This window comes from Vulpes vulpes, chromosome 1 (assembly GCF_048418805.1).
Source record: "Vulpes vulpes isolate BD-2025 chromosome 1, VulVul3, whole genome shotgun sequence".
NCBI lineage: Eukaryota > Metazoa > Chordata > Mammalia > Carnivora > Canidae > Vulpes > Vulpes vulpes.
The window spans coordinates 143,623,567-143,649,177 of record NC_132780.1 but is presented as its reverse complement, the minus strand read 5'-3'; the positions used below and the strand labels follow the sequence as shown (position 1 = coordinate 143,649,177).

The following is a 25,611-nucleotide window of genomic DNA, read 5'->3' as shown; positions in this document are numbered from 1 at the left end:
CTATAACCACTCCAGGCAAACACAGCAGGAAAAAATTACGGCATCAGGTGCCATAGTGAAAAGGCTAGCCCTAAATCCTGGCCAGGCTGTAATGAAGTAACCCTCCCTCTTCTAGCAGGGGTGATGTCAAAAGAAGCCTAGAGGAGGGTCATGACTTTCCATCCTGCTCAGCAGGAATGAGGCCATCCCCACTGTGGTGTTAATGGAGACCACACCAAGAGCACGGACTGTATCACCAGTGAGCAATAACAAGGAGTCTCCTCCTACTCACTGGGGTGGTGACCCATGATCCTGAGAGGATGGGTCAAGATTTTCATCACCATTTAGCAAGAAAGAGGCTACTCCTCAAACATCTTCTCTTTCCTGAAGCCAGTGGAGGTCATGTGGGAGCAATAATGAGGAATTCCTTCTCCCAGCCAGAGTGATATAAGAAGAACCTAGTAGGGAGACTTGCTTTGACCCTCAAACAGCAGTAACAAGGGGTCCTCTCCCCATGCTGAGTGATAAAACTAAATTCCCATTCCCCCTACATGGCAATAATGAGGTGGCATTCCCCTTCTAATATCAGAATAATGCCAAAGGAAGCCTGGAAAAAAATATGAGTTAAATTAAATGCCATGTTATCATATCCAAAATGTCCAGATTTTGGTAGAAAATCACTCCTCATACCAAGAACCAAGAGGATTTCAATTGGAATAAGAAGAAACAATCCACAGATGGCACAGCTATTAGAATTATCTGCCAGAGAGCTTAAGGCAGCCATGATAAAAATGCTTCAACAAGTAATTACACGCATGCTTGAAAGAAATGAAAAAATAGAAAGTCTTAGGAAAGAAACAAAGTCTTTGTAATAAAATAATATATATAAAGTAGAAACATGGAAATTTCAGAACTGAAAAATACAATACCTAAAAAAAAAAACTCAGTGGATGCATACAATAGCACAACGGAGAAGAATGAAAAGAACTAATGAATTTCAACACAGGTCAATAAAAATTGCCCAGTATGAAAAGCAAAAAGAAAATAGACTGGGGGGAGGGGGGGAAGATGAGCACTTCAGGGACTGTAAAAGACCTAACATTTATGTCACCAGAGTCCTGGAAACAGAGGAGAAAGAGGATGAGACTGAAAAAGTATCTGTAGAAAGTAGGGCTGAAAATTTCCCAAATGTGGCAACAGATGTAAACCTACAGATTAGAAAAACTAGTTCCAAACAGGATAAAGCTAAGGAATTCCACAGCAAGACAAATGATAGACAAACTTCTGAAAACTAAAGACAAAGATAATTTTAAAAAACAGCAAAAGACAAATGGAAACTTATTACAGTGAGAATTGGGACTGGAATGATAGCAGATTCTTCATCAGAAACCATGGAGACCAGGAGGAATGGCATACCAATTTTCAAGTGCTCAAAGGAAAGAACTATTAACTTAGAATCCTGTCTCCAGCAAAAATATCCTTTAGAAATTAAGGGGGAGCCAAGACATTCTCAGTTGAAGGAAAACTAAGAGAATTTTCTGCTGGAAGACCTACTGTCCTCAACAAATGACTAGAAGTAGTTCTCCAAACAGAAAGGAAGCAATGAAAGAAGAAATCTTGGACATCAAGAAGGAAGTAAGGACACAGTAAACAAAAGATATATAAATGCAATACTTTTCTTCTCCTCTTATGATTTCTGAATTATGTTTGGTGGCTAAAGCGAAAATTATAACACTGTTTGATACTGTTCTAGATGTATGTAAGGGAAATGCTAAGGAAAATTACATTATAAATGGGAGAAAACAAAGAAATATAAAGAGAGATTCACTTGATCTGGTAAAATGGCCATGCTATGCAGCCATTGTAGAAGATAGTATGGAAGTTTCTTAAAAAGTTAAAAATAGAACTACCCTGTGATCCACTAATTGCACTGCTGGCTATTTACCCCATTTATATTTTTTGAGGTATTATTCAGCCATTAAAAAAAGAATGAAACCTTGCTATTTGCAACATGGATGGGGCTAAAGAGTATAATGCTAAGCAAAATAAGTCAGAAAAAGACAAATACCATATGATTTCACTCATATGGAATTTAAGAAAATAAAGGGAAAAAAGAGCAAGAGAAACCAAGAAATGGACTTAATTATAGAGAACAAACTGATGGTTACCAGAAGGGAGGTGGATGGGGGATGGGTGAAATAAGTGGATTAAAGAGTACATTTATCTTGATGAACATTAAGTAATGTATAGAATTGTTGAGTCACTACACTGTACACCTGAAACTAATATGACACTGTATGCTAACTATGCTGGAATTTAAAAACTTTAAAAAGTGGCTATACTAATTTACTATGATAAGTTATGTATATATAATGTAATAGCTAGAGTAATCACTGAAAAATTCACAAAAAGGTCCACTTAAAAATGCTATAGATGAGTCAATGGAATTCTAAACAAAGTTCAAGTAACACACAGGAAAGCAGAGAAAACAGAAAAACAAAAACCAGAGAGAATAAACAAAAAATAACAAGTCTTAAACATTAGTATGTCAATAATTTAAGCTATAAATGATATAAATACAATTATTAAAAGACAAATATTTGCAAAATAGATTAAAAATTACCCAACTGTATGATGTAAAATAGAAACTCACTTTAAATATAATGAAATAAGCAGGTGAAAAACAAAAATATGGAAAAAGGTATATTGTGCAAGCATTAGTCAAAAGAAAGTAGGAGTTATATTAATAGCAGAAAAAGTAACTTCAGAGCCAAGAAAATTACCAGAGATGGGGGGGAGGGTACTTTATCACTATAAAGTGATAATGGGATCAGTATACCAAAAGGAGTTAGCAATTCTAAACATGCATGCACCAAACCACAGAGCTGTAAATTCTATGAAACAAAAACTAGAACCAAAATAAGAAAAGGACAAATCCAGTTATAATTAAATATTTCAACAACCTGAACAATGAGTAGAACAGCTAAGACAGAAAATCAGCTAGAATATAGAAGACCACCAACCAAAAAGATCTAATGAATATGTGTAGAGCATTCCACCTATTAAAGCAGGTTATGTAATCTTTCAAGTGTCCGTGAGACACATGACAAGTTAGATCGTATTCAGGGCCACAGACCTACACAAAATTTAAAAGAATTCTAATCATACAATGTATTCTCTGACTAGAGTGAAATGAAACTAGAAGTCAATAATAGGAAGCTCTCCATAACACTTGGAGAGAAACAACATATTTCTAAATAATCTAATAGTTAAAGGGAAAGTCTCAAGGGAAATAAAAAGTTATGCTGAATCCAGAGATTCCTGGGTGGCTCAGGTTTAGCGCCTGCCTCAGGCCCAGGGCAGGGTCCTGGAGGCCCGGGATTGAGTACCACCTCCGGCTCCCTGTGTGGAGCCTGCTTCTTCCTCTGCCTGTGTCTCTGCCTCTCTCTCGCTCTCTCTCTCTCTCTGTGTCTCATGAATAAATAAAATCTTTTTTAAAAATTATGCTGAATTGAAAGAAAATAAAAATACAACCTATCAATTTGGAGAGGGAGCACAGCTAAAGCAGTGCGGAGAAAGACATTATTATCACTAAGTATTTGCATTATAAAGGAGCATTAAAAGTGAAATGAATAAAGCTGCTCTATCAATCCCCTCCTCACAAAAGAGCAAAATAAACCCCAAACAAGAAAAAGGAAGGAAATATTTTCTGTTTCACTTCAAAAGAAATCAATGAAAGTGAAAACAGAAAAAAAAAATGGAGAAAATCAGTGAAAGAACCAATTCTTTGTAAAGAGCAATAATTTTGAAAGACCTCACACAAGAGAAGGGAAAAAAAAGAAACAAATTATTAATCTCAGGAATAAAATGAGGCATATGCTGCAGGCATCAAAAAGATGGTAAGGGAAGACTGTAAGCAACCCTGCACTTAGAACAACCCTGCACTTTGACAACTTAGATGAAATGGACCAAATTCACCCCAAAATACAAGTATTCCATATTCAGTATGAAATAGATAATTTGAGTCACCCTATATTATTTAGGAAATTGAGTTCATAATTTTAAATATGAATTAAAAAATCTTAAGGCCCAGATTGTTTCACTGGAGAATTAATTATGCCAAATGTCTAAAGAAGAATTAACATCAATTTTATACAATGTCTTCCATAAAGGAGAAAAGGAGTATGTCTGTTTATTTTATGAAGCTAGGGTCACCCTGATAACAAACCAGATAAAGATAGAAAAAAGAAAACTACAGATCAGTATTCCTTATGAATATAGGTGCAAATGTCCTCAGCAAAATACCAGGAAATAAAATCCAGCAATATATGAAAGGGATTATAAACCCCATGGCCCCATGATTCCCTTCTAGAGATTTAAGACAGGCCCAATATTTGAAAATCAGTTAGTGCAAGCCACCATACTAATAGGTGAGAGAAGAAGAGTCACATGGACATATTGATTTATACAGAAAAAGCATTTGACAAAATGCTACACCCATCCATGATTGTTAAAAACTATCAGAAAAGTAGTAATAGAGAGAGGCTTCTTCAAATTCATAAAGAAAATTTACAAAAATTTTACAGCTAACAGCAATAATCTTAATTGTGAAAGAGTAAATGCTTCATTTCTGCTTGGGAACAAAGCAGGGGTATCTATTGCCACCACTTTTATTCCACAAAATGCTGAAAGTTCTGGTGGGTGCAATTAAGCGAGAAAAAGAAACAAAAGTCATATGGAAAGGAACAAATAAAACTGTCTCTGTTTGCAGATGATGTGGTTGTTTACTTAGAAAATCTCAAGGAATCTACAAAAGATCTCCTAGAATTAATCACAAAATACAACAAGGTCACAGAATACAAAGTCAACATACAAATATCATTTGTATCACTAAATACATGTGCAGATGGTAGTTAAAAATACAGTGCCACTTACAGTCATTCAAAAAGAGAAAGAAATATTTAGATATAAATTTAATAGCACATGTATAGAACTTTATGCTGAAAACTACAAAACATTGATGAAAGAAATTGAAGATATTAATGAAGAGACATACCATATTCATGGATTGGAAAAGTCAACCATCGTAAAGATGTCAATTCTCCCTAAATCAAATATACAAGTTAAGTGCAAATTATATCAAATTTCTAGTAAAGTATAGTTATAGACAAGATTATTTGATAATTTACATGGAATGGCAAAAGAACTGGAATAGCTAAAACAATTTTTAAAAGAATGAAATGGGAAGAATTACTACTCATTTTCAAGACTCATTACATAGCTCCAGTATTCAAGATTATGCAGTTGGAGGGATAGATACAGAGAGCGATGAAACAGAGTTGAGTACCCAGAAATAGACACACTAAATGCCCAAATGACTTTAGACACAGGCACAAAAACTATTTATTTAAATAAAGATAGTCATTTCAACAAATGGCAGTGAAGCAATTAGACACCAATTAGCCAAAACAAAATAAAATGCAAGACAAGTCTCGCATCTTAAATAAAAATTAAAATAGATCACCAACTTATATGTAAAACATAACGCTTAGAAAAAAAAAGAATAATCTGGGACTAAAACATAGTTTTTAGACTTGACACCAAAGGCACAACCCATAAAAACAAAAGCTGATAAATTGGATCTCATGAAAATTACAAGCTTTTGCTCTGTGAAAGACCCTGTTAGGACTGGGAAGACAAAAAAAAAAAAAAATGGAGACTGGGAAGACAGGAGAGAAAATATTTGGAAGTCATATATCTGATGAGGGACTGCTATCTAGGATATATAAAGAACTCTCCACACTCAGTATTTAAAAAAAAAAGTCAGCTAAAGAAATGGCAAATGATATTAACAAGTTACTTAATAAGATATAAAACTGGCAAATGAACACATGAAAAAATGTTCAACATCATTAGCCAATTGAGGCTATGCAAATGAAAATGAAAACCACAATGAGATATCACCACATACCTATCAGAATGGCTAAATAAAAAAAAAAATGACACCTATCATTACTCAGGTGCTAGTAAGAGTATAGAGAAACTAGATGTGACTATAAAAAGGCAACATGAGGCATTTCACGGTGATGGAAATATTCTGTACCTTGACTTTATCACTATTGGTGGTTCTGTTACCATAGGATAGTTTTGCAACATATTAGCACTAAGGAAAACAGTAATCAATACGTAGGGTTGCTTTGTATTATTTCTTATAACTGCACATTACTCTATAATTATCTCAAAATAAAATGTTTGTGAACTAACACATAAGCACCACTTCTACAACATACTGTATGTGCTTGCCTTTGCTTCCTAACACCCAGGTATTCGGGGGAAATAGTAATTTTGGAAAGTGAGAAAGTGAACACATTAGAGAAATTTTTAGGATTGCAGGAAATTGTTGAGTGACCACTAAGGTAATATCAGTCAGCTGTTTTGTGTCTTTTTCATGGACAAAATTGAGCTATAGTTGGTCATACGCCTACTGATATCTGGAAAACAATGTTCAAATATCACTGTTTGACATAATTTTTGGTAATTATGTCCAATTATTATTATTATACTATAAGAAAGGAAACTTTAAAACAAATAATGATCAAAATGAAAGTTAAGTATTAGGACAGAATAAATTATGATTTGTATAATTTAGATTTGGCTGAATCCATCAAAATTTATGAATAATCACCATTATATAATCATAATAATTTGTATCTTTATGATAACTTCAGCGCTGGGGTTCTCACATAACCCTTGGCCCAGTAACTTATTAGAAATGCTTACTAATAGCTGTATTTATGTTTTCTTTCAGTATGGACCAATATTTACAGTATTTGTTATGGGCAACCGAATGACCTTTGTTACTGAAGAAGAGGGAATTAATGTGTTTCTAAAATCCAAAGAAGTGAATTTTGAACTAGCAGTGCAAAATCCCGTCTATCGCACAGGTAAAGAATATTTTCAGATAGTTTGAAAATACCACATTGGAATCCAAGAGTAGCTCTGCTAGCAGTATACTCTCACTCCTCTATCAGGAATATTGACAGCCCCTTCTTTATTTTATTCTTTAAAATTCGGACAGAAGGTAGAAAGAATATCTGATGAGTTTGGTCTTTGAAAAACAAATTATAAGCCTCATTTAAGTCTTAATTAGACGTATGTAAGAGATGAGGTTACCTCCCTGCTGTTTACTTTGGAAAATATTTGGAATCTGTATCCTGTTACAGCTCCCAAGATGTCATTCACTCTGTTCTGCTGCTGTGTATACAGTGTTCTACAGGCTATAGCTCTTGGCTTGATCACATGTTGCTACTCTGCTCAGTGAAAGTAGAATTCCACTGCTTAGTAAGCCCTTTACTGTGGCATTTCCTGACACATTCCATGGGGCCATTAAGGTAAGTGGGGCTTGGCTTCATGTAATTGGTGGCCTTTTGTTCTCCGTCCTCAGAGACTGCTGGATTTTAGTTGTCAGCATGCTTCCAGTGTGACTATCCACATTATTTCTTCCTAGGCTGCAAATGTGCGGTGCTGAGGCCATTTGTCCTCCCAAGAATGCGGAGTCCTTTCATTTTTGTGCCTGATTCTTTTCTTTGCTTTCGCCATGTCTGTGCTTGCTTCTGTTGTTATGGCTTTTTTTTTCTCGTGGTTTCCTTTTTGGCTTCTTTCTTAGGTTCATCTTCGTGTAGCCTCTCATGTGTCTCTTGCCATTAAAACAAAAACGTTTTAAAAGCTGTCAGTGACGAATAGCATGATGATTATTTCTTCTTGATTGCATGAAAATCACAACATGTTAGTTAAATTCTCAATTTAGTGCTTCTTGATATTTAGACGAGAGTATTCCAGATCGAAGAATATAAATATTTTGAAATTTTGAAGGCTCTTGGTCTATTAAGTTCATGTATCCCTCCAGAAAAATGTGCCAGCTTACTCACCTATCAGGGGTGCATGGAAGTGATGAAGTTTTTTTACCTTTACCTTCTCTGGGGATGTCCGTTTAAATATTTCTATTTAATAGGCAAAATATGTTAATATGTGCTCTTGAGCCAGCTTCCCATTCCTCTCTTATAGTTCCCTACTACAGAGATGTATACTCAGGAAACCTAAGCATTTTTAATTAACTTATACAAAATATTATCTACACATAAAAAGGCTGATGAAATATAAAACTAAAAAAGCCATCAGAAAGGATGAATACCTACCAATTACATTGACATGGATGGAACTGGAGGGTATTATGCTGAGTGAAATAAGTCAATCAGAGAAAGACAATTACATGGTTTCATTCATACGTGGAATATAAGAAATAGTGAAAGGGACCATAGGAAAGGGGAAAATCTGAGTGGGGAAAAATTAGAGAGGAAGACAAATGATGAGAGACTCCTAACTCTGGGAAACAAATAGAGGTTTGCAGAAGTGGAGGTGGGTGGGAGGATGGGGTAACTGGGTGATGGGCACTAAGCAGGGCACTTGATGGGATGAGCACAGGGTGTTATACTATATGTTGGCAAATAGGATTTGAATTAAAAAAATGTTTTTGAAAAGGTTACTTTGCAGACAATAAAACAGGATTAAAGAAAATATAAAAGAATAATACATTTTTTAAAAGATTTTATTTATTTGAAAGAGAGACCGTAAGTGGCAGAGAGGGGCAGAGGGAGAGAGAGAAGCAGACTACTTGCTGAGCAGAGAGCCTGTTGCAGGGCTTGATCTCAGGACCCTGAGATCATGACCTGAGCTGAAGGCAGACACTTAACTGACTGAGCCACCAGATGGCACAAGAATAATGACTATAAAGACTTTCACTCTTACTAGCTGAACTCAAGTGGGAGTGTATATCATGGAAGGAACATGAACACTAACACAAAGGAGGTAGTGGAACCAGAGCTACTCATGGGGTAGAAGGAGAAATAGAAGTTAGTAGGAGAAATGTGTGGCTTCTAGTTGCAGGTGTGTGGGAATGGGGTGAGGTTGGTCAAGGAAAGAGTGTTTTGAGCAGATAGAACATGTCATAAAAATGCTGGGAGATATAAATATAAATATTGGAAATACCACACTGTATCTGAGATACAAATTTGGGGGGAGAAGGGCCTGGAAATGTCACTGGAGAACTGGAAAGATGGTAGAAGGCCTTTTAAACTTTGTTAAGGGTAGGAAGCCAATGAAATCTTTTAAACATAGAAAGAAAAATCGCTAGGTTTGCACTTCCCAGAAACCCTCTTAATCACCCATTTGTAGATCACCCCTTAGAGTGAATTTCCCTACAGACTTCTGCTGTCTCATAGGATATGCTGAATCTTTGCCTACTCTTATTTGCAAGAGGTGATTATATAAGTGTTGGGAGGATTCTGGGAGGACTTTGGCTCTAATCCCTAATGACCAAGTAATAGTAGATAGAGGTAGATTGACAGTTTGCTTCAGGGAGTTGTTGCTTCTTTTGAAAATAGTTTTCTCTGTTTATAGCATCAATTCCAAAGAATACTTTTTTAGCGCTGCATGAAAAACTTTATATCATGATGAAAGGGAAAATAGGGACTTTCAACCTGTATCAATTCACTGGACAACTGACTGAAGAATTACATGAGCAACTGGAGAATTTAGGCACTCATGGGACAATGGAGCTGAACCACTTAGTAAGGTAAATAGATGCATTAGTATTATTTGATCTTATTGGTTTTTTGTTTTGGGGGGGTTTTTTGGAATAAAAAGGAATTGAAGCCCACACATTTAACTTTAAAGCTTATATGGTGGATTAATGAAATCTATCTAACTAGGCAATTAAAAGATTTTATTAATCTTTTAAATTTTAATTAACAGACAACTTTTCTTTAGCACTCAAATTTGAAGGTGAACCAATAAGCCAATACAATAATTTCCATCCATTTACAGTAATTTCTCCTCAGCCATTCTATGGCATGTAGAACATACCTATCCAGAGGGGATGTTGGGAGACAGGTGAGTCAGGATAAGGCAGAGGAGGGAGTCAGGTGGCCTCAGTCATGTTCTGGAGCTTTCTGGCAATGGTAAGGTGCTGGGCATAGGAACCCTGAGAAAAATTCTTCGCATGCATAAGAAGATTTGGTAAATTGAAATTACCAATTAGGTACTTTTCCATCTCAGTGGGATACTGGGATACTGAAGGCAGGATTCAATAGATAGACTCATAAAAGAAGAACAACATTCAATATTTTGTTAGGGGCCCAGGAAGAGAAAGAGGAAAAAACAAACAAACAAACAAAAAACAAACCAGCAATCAACCAAACTTTTGGCATGCCCAGTATCTACAACAAAACCAAGCAAATTCTTGGATATCTTTGAAACTTTGAGGGAAGGAGATCCTGAAAAATTTCAAATGAGGAAGGGATGGTAAATAAAAATGAAACAAGCAGTACTTAGTGTTACTAATCTAGGTCATACTAACAGTCTTTGATATTCTTTAATTTATGTATGGCACAGTAATCATTTTACTCACTTATGGCAAAACTTAATGATGATAGGAACTATAGTATCTATAACTTAACAGATACTGCTTAGTATCTAGCAGTACTAGTTTAAATCTGTAGGATCCCATGAGAGCTTAGGAAATTTGGTAACTATATTGCCCTGACTCTTTGGCTCTCTTTTGAGACTAAGTCTGTATCTTAGCAAATGCTATTATTTGCTAAATAATAAGTACTTGTTGAAATTATATTGAATCAATTTGTTTCTGCTCATCATCTCATATTTGCCAGTATCTACCAGTGCTTGTTTAGAAAGCATTTTAAAATCTTCCGATAAATAAACCACAATTTCAGTTACCCCTAAGTTATCTTGACCACAGTAAGCAAATATTAAAACCTTTCAAGAGTGACTCTTTCCCAGAAGAATCTACCTCTAATATATAGCTATTAAATAATACCCTTTTTTGTATCCTTTGCCTTTCTCCTTCAGTCATTGGGTCTGACTTTCTATTTGTTTTTTATCTTTGTAGGAATCTCCTTTATCCAGTTACAATGAATATGCTCTTTAAAAAAGGTTTGTTTCCCAGAAATGAGGGAAAAATCAGGGAGTTCTATCAGCATTTTCAAGCTTACGATGAAGGTTTTGAGTACGGGTCCCAGATGCCAGAATGTCTCCTAAGGTAGAGAGCTCTTCCCTATAATTAATTCACTGACCAAGCTCCTCCCAGCAATTCATACACATCTTGTATTCCCCTGTCCTAAGTAGAACAGCATCCACATGGAAGAGATAGATGCTCCTTCTTAACGACCAGTTTGTTTTGGGGGTGTGTGTGACTTGATGGAGGAACCAAAGAAGAAAGATATATTACTTCTTTTTTCCCTTTCTTATTCTGAGGAGCAAAAATGAGATACAGAGAGAAGATATGAGAATGAAACAAAGAATTTCTTTTGAGGGCTTTTATCCCATTTACTCCTTAATATTACCACATTCATTGCTGTAGTTTGGAACCCTGCTAAACCATCAAGTCTGACCAGTCTTAAGAGTCAAACATTGTGGTCCTTGTTTTCTCTAGGGCAAAAGGAAGTGTGGTCAAATGTATTTTTCAGAATTGGCTCAGTGGTTCCAATGCAAAATAACACATGATTTTTAAATATCTTAGCAGTTGCTCTGCAGTAGTGACTGGTCAGAAAATATTAAAAAGATCATAGCTAGTTTGCTTTACCTGGCTTAAGCCAGCACGGGGTCTCTGTGCTAATTTTCATCCTCCAGCAACAGATAAATAGCAAGAGTAAAGCTAGAACAAACAGGTCCTGGGATCTGTTTTTTTTTGTTTGTTTTTGCTTTTTATTCAATGCCAATCGCAGAAGAATTCAAACATTTATTTGCAAAGACAAACAAAACAAAAAAAACCCACTAAGATGTGACTGCCTTGCCCCCTCGATTTTCCTTGTGGACTAATAAGTCTGAAGGTAGACCTTGCATGAAATTCTAGAAAAACTGAAGAAGAAATTTGGAGAAATAATTATAATTCCATATTCTCCCCTTTAATGTCATGACCTGTTTCTCCTGAAGTGATTTCAAATCCATTTATGCACATATTTTTTTTTCTCACCTAGAAACTGGTCAAAATCCAAAAAGTGGCTTTTAGCACTTTTTGAAAAAAACATTCCAGATATAAAAACATACAAATCTGCAAAAGATAATTCCATGGTAAGTATACCTTAGCTTTTTTGCTAAAATATATGGGATGAAAACAGTAATAAGTTATGATCAAATTTTTTTTTTTTGCCAAAAATCATGAGATTATTTAGGTAACATTTTTGTGTCAAGTACTGTGTTAGATGTTTGCATACATTATTCTATTAAACAGCCTCCCAACAATGAAGTAGGTATTGATGGTCTTCCACATAAGGAAAAACTAAGACTCTAGACAACAACATATAACAAGGTGTTGAAGTTTTTATTGATTTAAATATTATACAGGTGTGTCAACAGTGACAGGTGGGAGTTATGGCACATTAGACAAGGATAACAGAGTTCTGCAAAATAGACTTTGTTCTTGATGCTAATACCACTAATTATTTCTGTCTCCAAATAAAAGGAGATAGTAAGGTATAATTTGAAAAGCAATACATTGGAAGCCACTGTCCCAAGTGTCCTAGCTCTGGTTCTTCAGGTATGGTTCCTAGACCAATGGTACCAGCATTGCCTGGGGACCACTCAATTGGAAACTCTGGGGTAGAGCCTACCAATCTGTGGTTTCTTTTATTTTTTTTTTAAGATTTTATTTATTTATTTATTCATGAGAGACATAGAGAGAGAGGCAGAGACATAGGCACAGGGAAAAGCAGGCTCCATGCAGGGAACCTGATGCAGTACTTAATCCCAGGACCCCGGGATTATGACCTGAGCCAAAGGCATAGGCACCCAGGCACCACAAATTTGTGGTCTCATAGGCCTTCCAGGAGGTTCTGATCCTTGTATAATGCAAAATTCTCAACCCTGCCTGCTCATCAGGATCTCTGGGAGTTTTTGAAAACTACCTGATGCTCCAGACCTCCCTGCATTGGAGGCTGGGATTCACTTGGTCTGAACACAGGCTCAAATCCAGTCACCAGTCGCATGACCTTGGGCATGGCACCTTGCCTCTTCGCTCAGGTTCTACACCTACCTCATAGAATGTGAGATTAAATGAGTTAATATTTGTGAAGCAGTTAGAGAGTAGTGAGGACTACCTAACAGTTTATACCATGTGGTTATCATTAAAAATAAGACCTTTTATTATTTATACATAGTATCAAACATTTTTCTTTGCTTACTTTTCATTATTATAGCAAATGTTTTAATGAGCAACTCTAACACTGGAGAGGAAGATCACTTTAGGACAAAAGGGATGTGTGAATGGTTAGGTATCTCCCTAACTAAAGGGAATAGAAAGATATTCTGGAATGCCCTTCATTGATAAATGTTTCATCTAAAGGTTCTATTTTATAAACAGACCCAGATGAACACATTTTCATTTGCTAATTTTTCAGGATTAGGGGTAAAGATGAGTATAAAAGCTGATCCCAGCTAGATCTGTAATCTATGGGCCTAGCAAACAGGGTTTTTAATGTCCCAGCTAAAACTTTCCACTGACAGTACTTCTAGAGTAGCATTTCTTTTTCCTACTGTGAAAAAAATGAGTCATTTTTGATCATATATACTCTAACTCTATATTTGAGTAAAGACAGATATTGAATTTTGCTGAAGCTAATCCAATGCTTAAGACTTTAAGGTAGAACTCAGTTTGATCATTCATGAGCAGTTTTCACTTTCTTGTGTATCACTTCTGTTTCTTCCAGCAGTGTTCACACTGAGCTTGTGTTTTGTACCCATTTTTTTTAAAAAATGCATTCTAAGAAGAAAATAAAAGATTCTGTTGTCTTCTACTGTGTAAGTAGATTTCAATGGCCTAGTTAAGCAGAAGACTGGAAGAAGTTTTTGTTTTTTGGAAATATTACACATTTTATCAAATTATAAACATTAAGTGTGATAATTTTTCCCTCATTATTCTATATATGTATTAAGCTAGTATTTTCATTTAAAATTAGGATTTGGGGATCCCTGGGTGGCGCAGCGGTTTAATGCCTGCCTTTGGCCTAGGGCGTGATCCTGGAGTCCTGGGATCGAGTCCCACGTCGGGCTCCCTGCATGGAGCCTGCTTCTCTCTCTGCCTGTGTCTCTGTCTCTCTCTCTCTCTCTCTGTGTCTCTCATGAATAAATAAAATCTTTAATAATAATAATAATAATAATAAAATTAAGATTTCATCTACAGAATAGCATATCCAAAGGGTGAAATCCATGTATAGGATTTTCCATGAGATAAAAACTTTGTGTTGTAACAATTTACGTTGTATGATAAAAACTAGCCATAAATAAAGTTTATACTTAAATAATTTATAATTTTGCTAATCCATTGTTACAAAAACAATAAGACATTGCTAATGTTTATGGAGAGCTTACTCTGTGCTAGGCCTAGTATTACACATTTCACAAATTCATGACTCATTTACTTTTCACAACAACTCTAATACCCGGAAAACTGGAGCTTATTAAAACCAGAAAGCTGAGGATTAGAGTGGTTAATCACTTTTAAAACATTATATGCCTTTGTAAGTAACAGTAATATTCTCTCATCATGTATTTTCTCTGATAGCGATCTATTTTATTTATTTTTTAAAGATTATATTTATTTATTCATGAGAGACACAGAGAGAGGCAGAGACATAGACAGAGGGAGAAGCAGGCTCCCTGCAAGGAGCCCAATGTAGGAATCAATCCCAGGGCCCAAGGATTACACACTGAGGTGAAGGCAGACGCTCAACCACTGAGCCACCCAGGTGCCCCCAATAATGATTTAATAGTTAATTCTTATAATATCTGAAGCAAAACTCCTTCATGATGGTACAATACAGTTCTCTTAATCCCTAATCCAGGAGAGTTGTGGACTGTATCTCTCATGGCGCAGGATAGTACAGGAGCTAAGAGTGTGGGCTCTGGAGCCAGGCCAGGCTCACAGGGTTTGAATCCCAGCTCAACCACAGAAAAGCTACCTGTCCCTGGCAAAGTTCCCTAACTTAATTGTGCTTCAGTTTCCTCAAATGTAAAATGGTGAAGGTGATAATAGTATCTACTTCTTCAAATTGTGGTGAGGAATAAATGGCTAAATACTTGTAAAGCACTTAAAATAGTATTTACCTTAGCAAGCAAATTCTAGACATTAGCTACCATTATTTTTATCACCTAACCCAAGTTATTTAAGATTCAACATACATGAGTAACTTAATGAAAATGTTACAGTGTCTGAATTTCTTCCCCATGATGGGGAATGACTATTGACTAAAGCATGACTGGAAAACCTCCCAGTGAAAAGAAAGCTTTCATGGAATTTGTGTGATGACCTGAGGGAAATCCTAGGTAGCTTTGGATGGGGCTCTGATCTTGGTTGGTGCCATTCTAGTCAAATACCTGTTCTCTGCATGTTGTGGTATTTATACTCTATCCTGGTGTGGCAGTGCGTTCTCCATGGTATATAGGCTAAGAATCTTCATGGCAAATGAGGGAAGGGTTTTCTCTGGAATGTTCCAGATATCTTGTTTCTGTATTGCTTGCATTTTCCTAAACCCAGGGGCTTATTTAAAAAATTTGTCCAAATGATTATATGTACTGAGTTTTGCGTTAAGCACTTTATAGGTGATAACTGATTTAATTCTCACAACAATCCTATGAGGTAGGTACTATGTTATGCTATTTTATAGATGACAAAATGGAGACACAGAGCTTAAAGTAACTGGTCCAAAGTTGCCCGGGCCTTGAACAACTAAGCCAGGTTCTGGTTCCACACATAAGGATCTTGGAAGTTGTCATTCCATCCTAACAACAAGTAGAAAGCTGAACAGGCCAACATTAGAATTATCAGACTGGGACTTTAAAACAACTGTGATTAATATGCCAAGGGCTCTAATGCATAAAGTGGACAGCATGCCAGAACAGGTGGACAGTATAACCAGAGAGATGGAAATCCTAAGAATGAACCAAAATCAAATCCTATATATAATAAACACTGTAACAGAAATGAAGGATGCCTTTGATGGTCTTATTTGTAGACTGGTAGAGCTGAGAAAAGAATCTCTAGAGGATATATCAGTTGAATCCCCCAAAAACTGAAAAGCAAAGTGAACAAAGACTTAAAAAAATAGGATAGAATATCAAAAGACTGTGGAACTGTGGGACAACTACAAAAGGTATAGCATACATACAGTGAGGAGGGGATACTAGAAGAAGAAGAAGAAGGAGAAGGAGAAGGAGAAGAAGAAGAAGAAAGAAGAAGGAGGAGGAGGAGGAGGAGGAGAAGAAGAAGAAAGGGAGGAAGGAACAGAAGGACTATTTGAAACAATAATGACAGAATTTTCTTCCAATTGATGTCAGGCACCAAACCATAGATCCAGGAAGCTCAGAGAACACCAAGCATGTAAATTCCTTAGCATATCATTTTTAAATTAAAAAAAAAAAAACAAACAAACAAACAAAAAGAAAACAAAGATTTAAAAAATCCTAAAGAAGCCAGAAGGAAAAACACCATACCTATAGAGGAACAAAGATAAGAATTATACCTGACTTCTCCTTAGAAACCATGCAAAGCAAAAATACAGTAGAGTGAACTAAAAGAGTAGTGAGTAAAAAAATCCCCACCAATCTGGAATTCTGTACCATGTGAAATTATCCTTTAAAAGTGAAGGAGAGGGGGTCCCTGGGTGCCTCAGCAGTTGACCACCTGCCTTTGGCTCAGGGTGTGATCATGGAGTCCCGGGATCAAATCCTACATTGGGCTTCCTGCATGGAGCCTGCTTCTCCCTCCGCCTATGCCTCTGCCTCTCACTTTCTCTCTGTCTCTCATGAATAAATAAATAAATAAATAAATAAATAAATAAATAAATAAATAAATAAAATATTTAAAAAAAAAAAAGCGAAGGAGAATTAAAGGCTTTCACAGACAAAAAATGAGGGAGTTTATTCTGAGTAGACCTTCCATACAAGAAATATTAAAGAGGGTTCTTCAGAGAGAAGAAAAATAATATAGGTCAGAAACTCAGAGCTACATAAAGAAGGGAAGAGCATCAAAGAAATAAGTAAAGGTGATATAAAAATTTGTTTTCCTTAATTGATCTAACAGGTGACAATTTGTTCAAATTATAATAGCAACAATGTATTCAGATAAAAATATGTGTGTGTGTTTAATATATATATATATATGTACATCCACACTTGTGTATGCTTATATATAAATGAAATGATTATGTATGGTTATCTGGATGTCTGTATCCTTTGTCATTCCATGATAAGCTGGTAATACCGTAAATAAAATGTTTCTCTGACTTCTGTGAGTCCCTTCAGCAAATTAATTGAACCTGAGGAAGGGGTCATGAGAAACTGATTTATATAGCCAGTCAGTCAGAAATACAGATAACAGCGTAGACTTGCAGCTGGCATCTGAATCCCAGGGAGGAGGTTGTTGGAACTTCCAATGTGTAGCCAGTTGGTCTGAAGTACAGGTGAGTCACCTGAGCTGTGACTGGTGTCTGAAGGGTAGGTAGGTGGGAGGTTGGAGTAAGAGTATAGTCTTGTAGGACTAAATCCTTAATCTGTAGAACCTCATGTTATTTCTGGTTAGATAGAGTCAGAATTGTACTAAACTAAGTTGAATTATAGTTTACTCAGATAGTGTCCTGAGTATTGTTTATTGTTGTTTGGAATTCCTTCCCCCCCCCACACACACACATATACACACACAGTAGAAATTGGTACCAGAACCCCATAGCAAGGGTTACCTTGCTACCTTACCACTCTTTTTCTTTCTTTCTTTCTTTCTTTCTTTCTTTCTTTCTTTCTTTCTTTCTTTCTTTCTTTTTTTTTTTTAAGATTTTATTTATTCATTCATGAGACACAGAGGCAGAGACATAGGCAGGGGGAAAAGCAGGCTCCCCATGGGGAGCCTGATGCAGGACTCAGTCCCAGGATCCTGGGATCATGACCTGAGCCAAAGGCAGACCCTCAACCACTGACCCACCCAGATGCCCCCTTTACAACTCCTTTTCATCATAGTACTGAAAGTCCTATGTAATAAATCAAGAAAGGAAATAAAAGTTACACAGATTGGAAAGGAAGACTTAAAACTTGTTCTTCACAGGTGTCATGATCATATATGTAGAAAATCCAAGAAAATCAACAAAAAACTACTGGAACTAACAAGCTATTATAGCAGAGTTGCAGGATACAAGTTAATATTCGGAAGTTTATTGCTTTCCCATGTACCAACAATGAAAGAGTGGAGTGTGAAATTAGAAACACAATACCATTTACATTAGTATCCCCCCAAATGAAATACTTAGGTATAAACTTGACAAAAGGTATATAAGATCTGTATGTGGAATGCTACAAAACTCTAATGAACAAAACCAAAGAACTAAGTAGATAGATATTTTATGTTCATGGATAGTAAAATACAAAAGTATAAAACTACTAGAATATAACATAGGAGAAAACCTAGTTGACCTTGGGTATGGTCATACCTATTGAGATATAACATCAAAAACACAATCCATGAGAGAAAATGGAAAATATATGAAAAGATGCTCTACATCATATGTCATCAGGAAAATGCAAGTGAAAACAACACTGAGATACCACTACACTCATTCTAGCCAGGATCTGGAACACTGACACCACCAAATGCTGGTGAGGACGTGGAGCAACAAGACCTCTCACTCAGTGTTGATGGGAATCCAGAATGGTACAGACACTTTGATGGTTTCTTACAAAACAAAGCATACTCTTAACCATAAAATCTAGTAATTGTGCCCCTTGCTATTTGCCCAAATTATTTGAAAATTTATGTCCACACAAAAACCTACATATGGATGTTTATAATAGCTTTATTCATAATTGCCAAACTTGGAAGCCACCAAAGATATCCTTCATTAGGTAAATAGATAAACTATACGTCTAGGGAATGGGATATTATTCAGCACTAAGAAAAAATGAGCTATCAAACCATGAGAAGACATTAAGGGACCATAAATAAGTGAAAGATGCCAATCTAAGAAGGCTACATAATATATGATTTCAACTATATGACATTCTGGAAAATGTAAGATGTGGAGAAAAGAAAAAGATCAGTGATTTTGGGGGAAGGAGGGAGGAAATATATTGGCAGAGCATAGAGGATTTTTAGGGCAGTGAAAATAATTTGCATGACATCATAATAGTGGATATATATCATCATGCATTTGTCCAAACCTATAGAGTTTACAATGCCAAGAATGAACTATGGTAAGGTAAACTATGGAGTTTAGGTAATTATGATGTGTCTGTGTCCTTGATCCATGCTAAAAAAAAAAAATACCATCTTGGTGAATGATATTGATAGAGAAGGCTCTATGCATGTGTGGGGGTAAGGGTTATATGGGAAGTCTTTGTACCTTCCTCTCAATTTTATTGTAAACTCAAAATTGCTCTAAAAAATAGTCTTTAAGAGGGATCCCTGGGTGGCGCAGCGGTTTGGCGCCTGCCTTTGGCCCAGGGCACGATCCTGGAGACTCGGGATCGAATCCCACATCAGGCTCCCGGTGCATGGAGCCTGCTTCTCTCTCTGCCTATGTCTCTGCCTCTCTCTCTCTCTCACTGTGTGCCTATCATAAATAAAAAAATAAAAAAAAATAGTCTTTAAGAAAAAAGAAAAAAAACTAAGCTAGGATTTGAACCAATGCTGTAAAGCAGTTGTGCTAGAGAGTCCCAACTCCTAATTTCTATGCAACAGTAAGTATATAAATCCCTTAGCATACCTCAAGCTGCAAATGTAGGAATGGCAGAAATAATATATTTGAGATTAAGGAAAACTGCATGGTCTTTGTTTATTAATATCAGTCTTTGTCACATAGGTGTGGTTTGATGATATGTATTTCTTTTAAACAGACACTGATGCAGACTATGCTGGATATTGTAGAGATGGAAAGAAAGGAAGAAAAGAGCCCCAATTATGGGCTCTTACTACTTTGGGCTTCTCTGTCAAATGCTGTCCCTGTAAGTATAAGTGAAGGAATGGTTACATTTCTGTCTACTGCAATTTCAATTTTTTCCTTCATTTTTCTTTCCTTTTTTTCCAATCTTTTCAATTCTCTATTATGGGAAAGAAAAAGGCTACAGTGGATTTGGTTGTGAGATAGAAAAACAAAACTGACTGCAGAGTGAAATCTAATAATACCACAGAGGAGGCAAAGCCGAGATGTTAAGTAAATTCTGCCCTCTGCAAGGCAGCTTATAGCAGGCTAAGGGTAAAGCTTGCTTTCTGGGGTCAGTTGTGACAACACCTGCCTATGGAGCACTTTCTTTGTCAGGCAACAAACATGCTTAGTGTTGGTGCTGCAAAGATGAGGAAGTCTTGACTCTAACATTTTATTGGGGAGAGAGTAGGTAAATGGATAGTCTGAGATAGAATGGGGCTTGAATCAAGATACCCTGCACCAGAGCTATAGAACCTCATGGAGATCTTTAAACCCTCAGCCTCCATTTCCTTATGGGTAACAAAGGGATAATACAACTCCTGATATGGTTCTAGGACCTGAGTACTTAATGAATGGCCACCCTCCTTTCTCTACAAGGTGGTTGTGAGGATTCAGTGAGATAAACCCAGCTGGTACCCAGCGAATAGTAGTTCTTTGTCCCCCGCCTCCACCCATTCTCCTTCTGTGCACCATTCCTGTTTGTGTTACTTGGCATCTTGGTCCTGTAAGCTTCCCCATGAATAGAGATGGTGACATTGGAATTCACAATACTAAGGAGAGCAGATACTTTTTAACAGTTTCTTTTTAAAGTTGTTATGAACTAGATTAAAGCCATGTGGTATGTTGGCCACTTCTTGTTTGATGCATATTAGTGAGGATTTTACATTAGCTTAAGCTGCACTTACATTATTTGAGGAATTAAAGGGTAACCTTTTTTACATATTTGTTTTCTACTAAACAGGAATATTCAGCCCATCTCTAATGATAAATGTGGACATTTTCTTTGTTTCTTCTAACAAATAGAAGAAAGATATTTTAGGTATTATTAAATTCTCCTTCCTCCTAAGTGAAGGCTTTGTAAGTACTGATAGTCTAGTTTCTTTTCATGTGTTGTAAAACTGATTGGGTGAAAGCAGAAATAGAAACTCTGGTCTCTGCTCAAACGTGTGTCAGCCATATGTACTTCATCTGGCACAGGCAAATAAAAATTTCTAATCCTTTCTCCTTCTTTATATGCCTCTGATATTATGCCCTGATTTCTCCTTACATAGTTTTCTTGGATACTGATTAAGCTATAGCAAAATTAAAAGGCAAATGTCAGAACAGCTCCCAAAGCAGCAACAAAACAGCCACTCCTGTCACAGGATTAATTTTCAAGATCTCATTAGAGAGATCCTCCAGAAGAAAGGGACACAAAGCCCCATTGATCTGACTCAGGGGAAGTCAGTTCTTTGGAATTTGTTCCTGGCACTTGCCTGAAAGGATTTAAATCATTAATTTCAGAAAGAAAGTGTCTGATGAAAGTTCCATCTTGCTTGCTCTTGTTGGCACCTCCAAGAGACAGCTGGTGTGCAGGCAGAGACCCTGGAAAGGCTTTAGAGTCAGGCACAAGGCCAAATCCCAGTGCTGGGTGACAGTGAACCAATTGTTTAACCTCTCCAAACCTCAGTGTTCTTATCTATAAAATAGGATTAATGTTATCTACCTCAGAGGATGGTCATGAGCATTGTATTTTTAAGATATGGAATGTGGCTCACAGTCCCTGGAACAAAGAAGGTGCTCAATGTCAGATTTCGTCTTTTATAAAAATTAAGGCCATTGTTGCAGTCGTTGCTTTCAATGGCCCATTAATAATAAACTGCCCTGACTTCCAAAACAATGCCCCAGGGTAGGAGTAGCCACTGCTGTCCAGCTTCTATGTGATCTCCCGCCTCTGCCTAGAGAATAAAAGCCCTGCCAGAGGGACAGGTGATGGGACCTGCCCTTTCTTCATGCCTATGTCTTCTCTTTTCTCCCATTCTGGGCTCTGCCTCAAGGCCCGTGGAACTGAGAGCTCGGGCTTCAGATAGGCTTGGGACAAGACAGGTCTCCAGAAGGTTCCATTATGGTTGAGGTGAATTTTGGTAGACTGGCCCAAAATATTAACCATAATTTGCAAAATCATTTGTATGGGAAAACCATTTCCAAGTTCCAAGAGATTCCTGCCAAATAAACTTTTTAGGAACATTTTTTCCAGAACCAGTCTCACTGCTGACATTTTTATCTTTGGTATTGTTCCTCCCAAGCTCTTTCTGAATCCTTTCAGTACTGACCATAACCCCACCCCACCCCATCCCGCCTTACCCTCAGCTCCCACAGCCTGTGTTGTCTGTTACACCCATTGCCTGCACACTGAGTTCTTTTTCCTCCTGACTGTATTTCATATCCCCAATTAGACATGAAAGTTCTTTGGGCAGGAATGATATCTGACACATATTTGTGTTTACCATGATTGTAGAAGACTAATGTGTTATAGAGACTCCATCAGTATTTGTTAAATCTTTCTTTGCATGGAGGAATAATTGATGCTGAAAAACATACCCACTTCATCTTCTTCTATAAGGTCAGGGGTATCCTCCTTGTCCCTTCTTTCCTTTATTCTTACCTCTCCAAAAGGATTGCAGTGGCTGCTTGTGAAGTTAAGTGAGCCCTCTTCCCCTTCTTGAGTGGCCCTCGGCATGGACTTGATCTCTTCGGCAAAATACTAATTGGCACCTTGGGGAGCAGTTTTTACCTGGGCATGCACAAAGATCTCGAGGTCATTTATTCTTGTTTGTTGTTTCGGTAATACATGTAAACTTCATATTTACTCATTACTCTCTTTTATGTGACTTTTCTTTTTAAAAAAGTAATTGAGTTTTTTACCAAATTTAAAAATGATATATAGCACCTTTGTGCAGCCATTTATAATTTAGCTGAATTCCCTGTGTTCATTATAAAAAATAAGTATTACCCAATTTTTGTGAATCTTTAAGACTCTAAGCACTTGTTAGTATAATAACTCTGAACCGTTTTTGTACAACTGAAAATCTGTGTGCTATCACTAACCTCTCTTTCCCCCTAATAAGAACTCTGACCCTTTAAATAAGATGAATTGAGTATGGAGTGGTTATTAATTAAATCCAGTAATTCAGCACTTGTATCCATAGATAGTAGTAGAAGGGGCCTGAGTGGGTAGACAAGAGAAGAGTGCTTTCTGAGCCTGTTTCTTCTACTGTAAAATGGACTGGATGATCTTTAGGGTAAGTCTTTGGTAAACTGGATAATGCCACAGAAGGAGGCTCTCCAGGTGGTGGTGGCCATGCCATGGTTCTCCCATTCACTCTGTTTATGTACACAGTACCACATTTACCCTGGCACTGTCAGGTTTCATGCCCCAGGGGGGAAAACCATGAGGAGTATGAAATTTGGCTTGTTTGAGGGCTTCCCTTCAGACAGTTGCTCTTCCTTTTTTGACCACAGAGGGGAGTATTGGGATTATTTAAAGACATTTAAAGTTGCCTCACAAAAGAGACAAAAAACCTTAAGTGTTTTAAATATTAAGTATTGTCTGAGTCTTTCAGGACTGATTTTCCTAGATGAAATTTCTTTTGCAATACATGTTTCCAGAAAAGACAAAAGGGAAACCCAAACTTCTTTTATTGATTTTATATAGGTTCCTTTGTTTTGCAACCTAAAAATAGAAGGAAAAACACCTGCCCAAGTTAGTGGAAAGTTAATTTTTGAGATGTATGGCAGTATAATTTTACCTTGTAATACCACAGTGAGGAAAGATACGAAACAGTTTTCTTTGATCTAAAGAGAATTTGCAATGATAAATAAATGATTTGCTCATTTATTTCTATTTCATGAAAAGCAAATTTTAAAAAATATTTTATTTTGGATTAACATTTTAAATGTCATAATTCATTGTTTCTGAATATTTAATGTATGCATATATAATATTTTATAACATGCATTTGTAAAAAAAAATCCTGCCTCATTTTGTAGCAAAGATAATTTAATCTGTATAAACAACAGAGTTAAACTATAGTGACAGAATAAAATTATAGATTTGACCTCTCAGAGGTATATATAACATCTCTCTTGTACATAAAATCTAGTGGTTTTCAAAAATTCTCTGTACTAACATGGTTTTAAGTTTAATTTAAACATTTTCCTGGTTTCTTTTCATGTTTATAGCTAATACTACAGATGTTTTTATTCATTTTCAAAGAAGTTTGTATTGTTTGATTCGTGTTTTTTGTTTTGTGTTTTTAAGGTTGCATTCTGGACACTTGCATTTGTCCTCTCTCATCCCAGTATCCACAAGACCATTATGGAAGGCGTATCTTCTGTGTTTGGCACAGCAGGTACTAAACCTGAATTCACTTACATAGTTGAAGAGATATCTAATAATGTGTGTTTGTCACGTGTAACAGGCAAAGCTAACTGCCCAGAAACTTACAGAAATTAAACAGAATCCAAAATTAAACACAAGTTGTTGTGTGTTTCAGGGTATAAAATACATAACACAGATGTCAGGTAAGGTTTTGTCATTAAAGCAATTGTTTTAAAAGTTAGAGATTTGAGGGATTAGAACTGTAGATGGGGATTGCTACCTTGCATTTTTTTTTAGTTCAAATTTGGACTCTTCAGTTGTCATCTGTTTTAAAAAGCAAAGATAGGGATGCCAGGGTGGCTCAGTGGTTGAGCATCTGCCTTTGGCTGAGGTCGTGATCCCGGGGTCCTGGGATCAAGTCCCACATCAGGCTCCCTGCAGGGAGCCTGCTTCTCCCTCTGCCTGTGTCTCTGCCTCTCTCTCTGTGTGTGTCTCTCATGAATAAATAAATAAAATCTTTTTAAAAATATATGAAAAGCAGAAATAAGCTTGAATGCAGAGAGCACTCAACTACTTATTTATTTAGCATGACTTGACCTGTTTGGAAGTAGCATCTTTGAAAAACCTAAATATGTCAAATTGTGTATTCTGATATAAAAAGAATAATAAATGACTTGGAAGAAAACAATATACTGGTAGGACAAAAGATATGATGCCAATTAACAGCTCCTCCCACCGCATCATGATTGCTGAGAATATTTTATTTGAAAGTTTTTCCTTACTTTCTACTGCTTCTTATTGAATTAAACCAAAAAGCAAATTGGCTTGATCAACATGACTATCTAAACCATACTGTCTCTGAGCCTTGAATCTTATCTCATAGAAATGGTGAGGATTGGAATCACTGAGTATCAACAATGCTGATGAGTTAGATTCTGGTGATATGTTAGTGAAGTAAAGAGAAAACTACTTACCTTCATGGAACTTAACCTCTACAAAGCTAATAGAAATGTGCATGCCTGCATGTCTACAAATGATAAAAGGGAATACATCCTTCATTGTTACATATCCGACTTTACCATTTCTTTTTTAGAGTCTTCTCCTCATTTAGGGTTCTCCAAAGTCCTGGTCTTTAGGAAATCAAGAAGTATTATGGGATCACGGAGATAATGCAGGCAGCCTGTCTAACCCAAAGGTTACAACAGAAGTGCTACATTCATCTGAATGTCTTTAATA

General features: G+C 36.5%; 1 protein-coding gene across 2 annotated transcripts in view; it reads left to right on the top strand.

The window, feature by feature from the left end:
• Positions 1-25,611, top strand: part of CYP39A1 (cytochrome P450 family 39 subfamily A member 1) — an 89,154-nt gene that overhangs the window by 5,523 nt on the left and 58,020 nt on the right. The window contains exons 2-7 of one of the 2 annotated variants that reach the window (XM_072733364.1): positions 6,788-6,923; positions 9,436-9,610; positions 10,943-11,092; positions 12,030-12,123; positions 19,927-20,034; positions 24,316-24,406. In XM_072733364.1, coding sequence (XP_072589465.1) covers positions 6,788-6,923; positions 9,436-9,610; positions 10,943-11,092; positions 12,030-12,123; positions 19,927-20,034; positions 24,316-24,406 — 754 coding nt within the window. Of the gene's footprint in view, positions 1-6,787; positions 6,924-7,242; positions 7,371-9,435; positions 9,611-10,942; positions 11,093-12,029; positions 12,124-19,926; positions 20,035-24,315; positions 24,407-25,611 lie in introns of those variants that run through there. The other variant, XM_072733372.1, reaches the window with a different exon arrangement.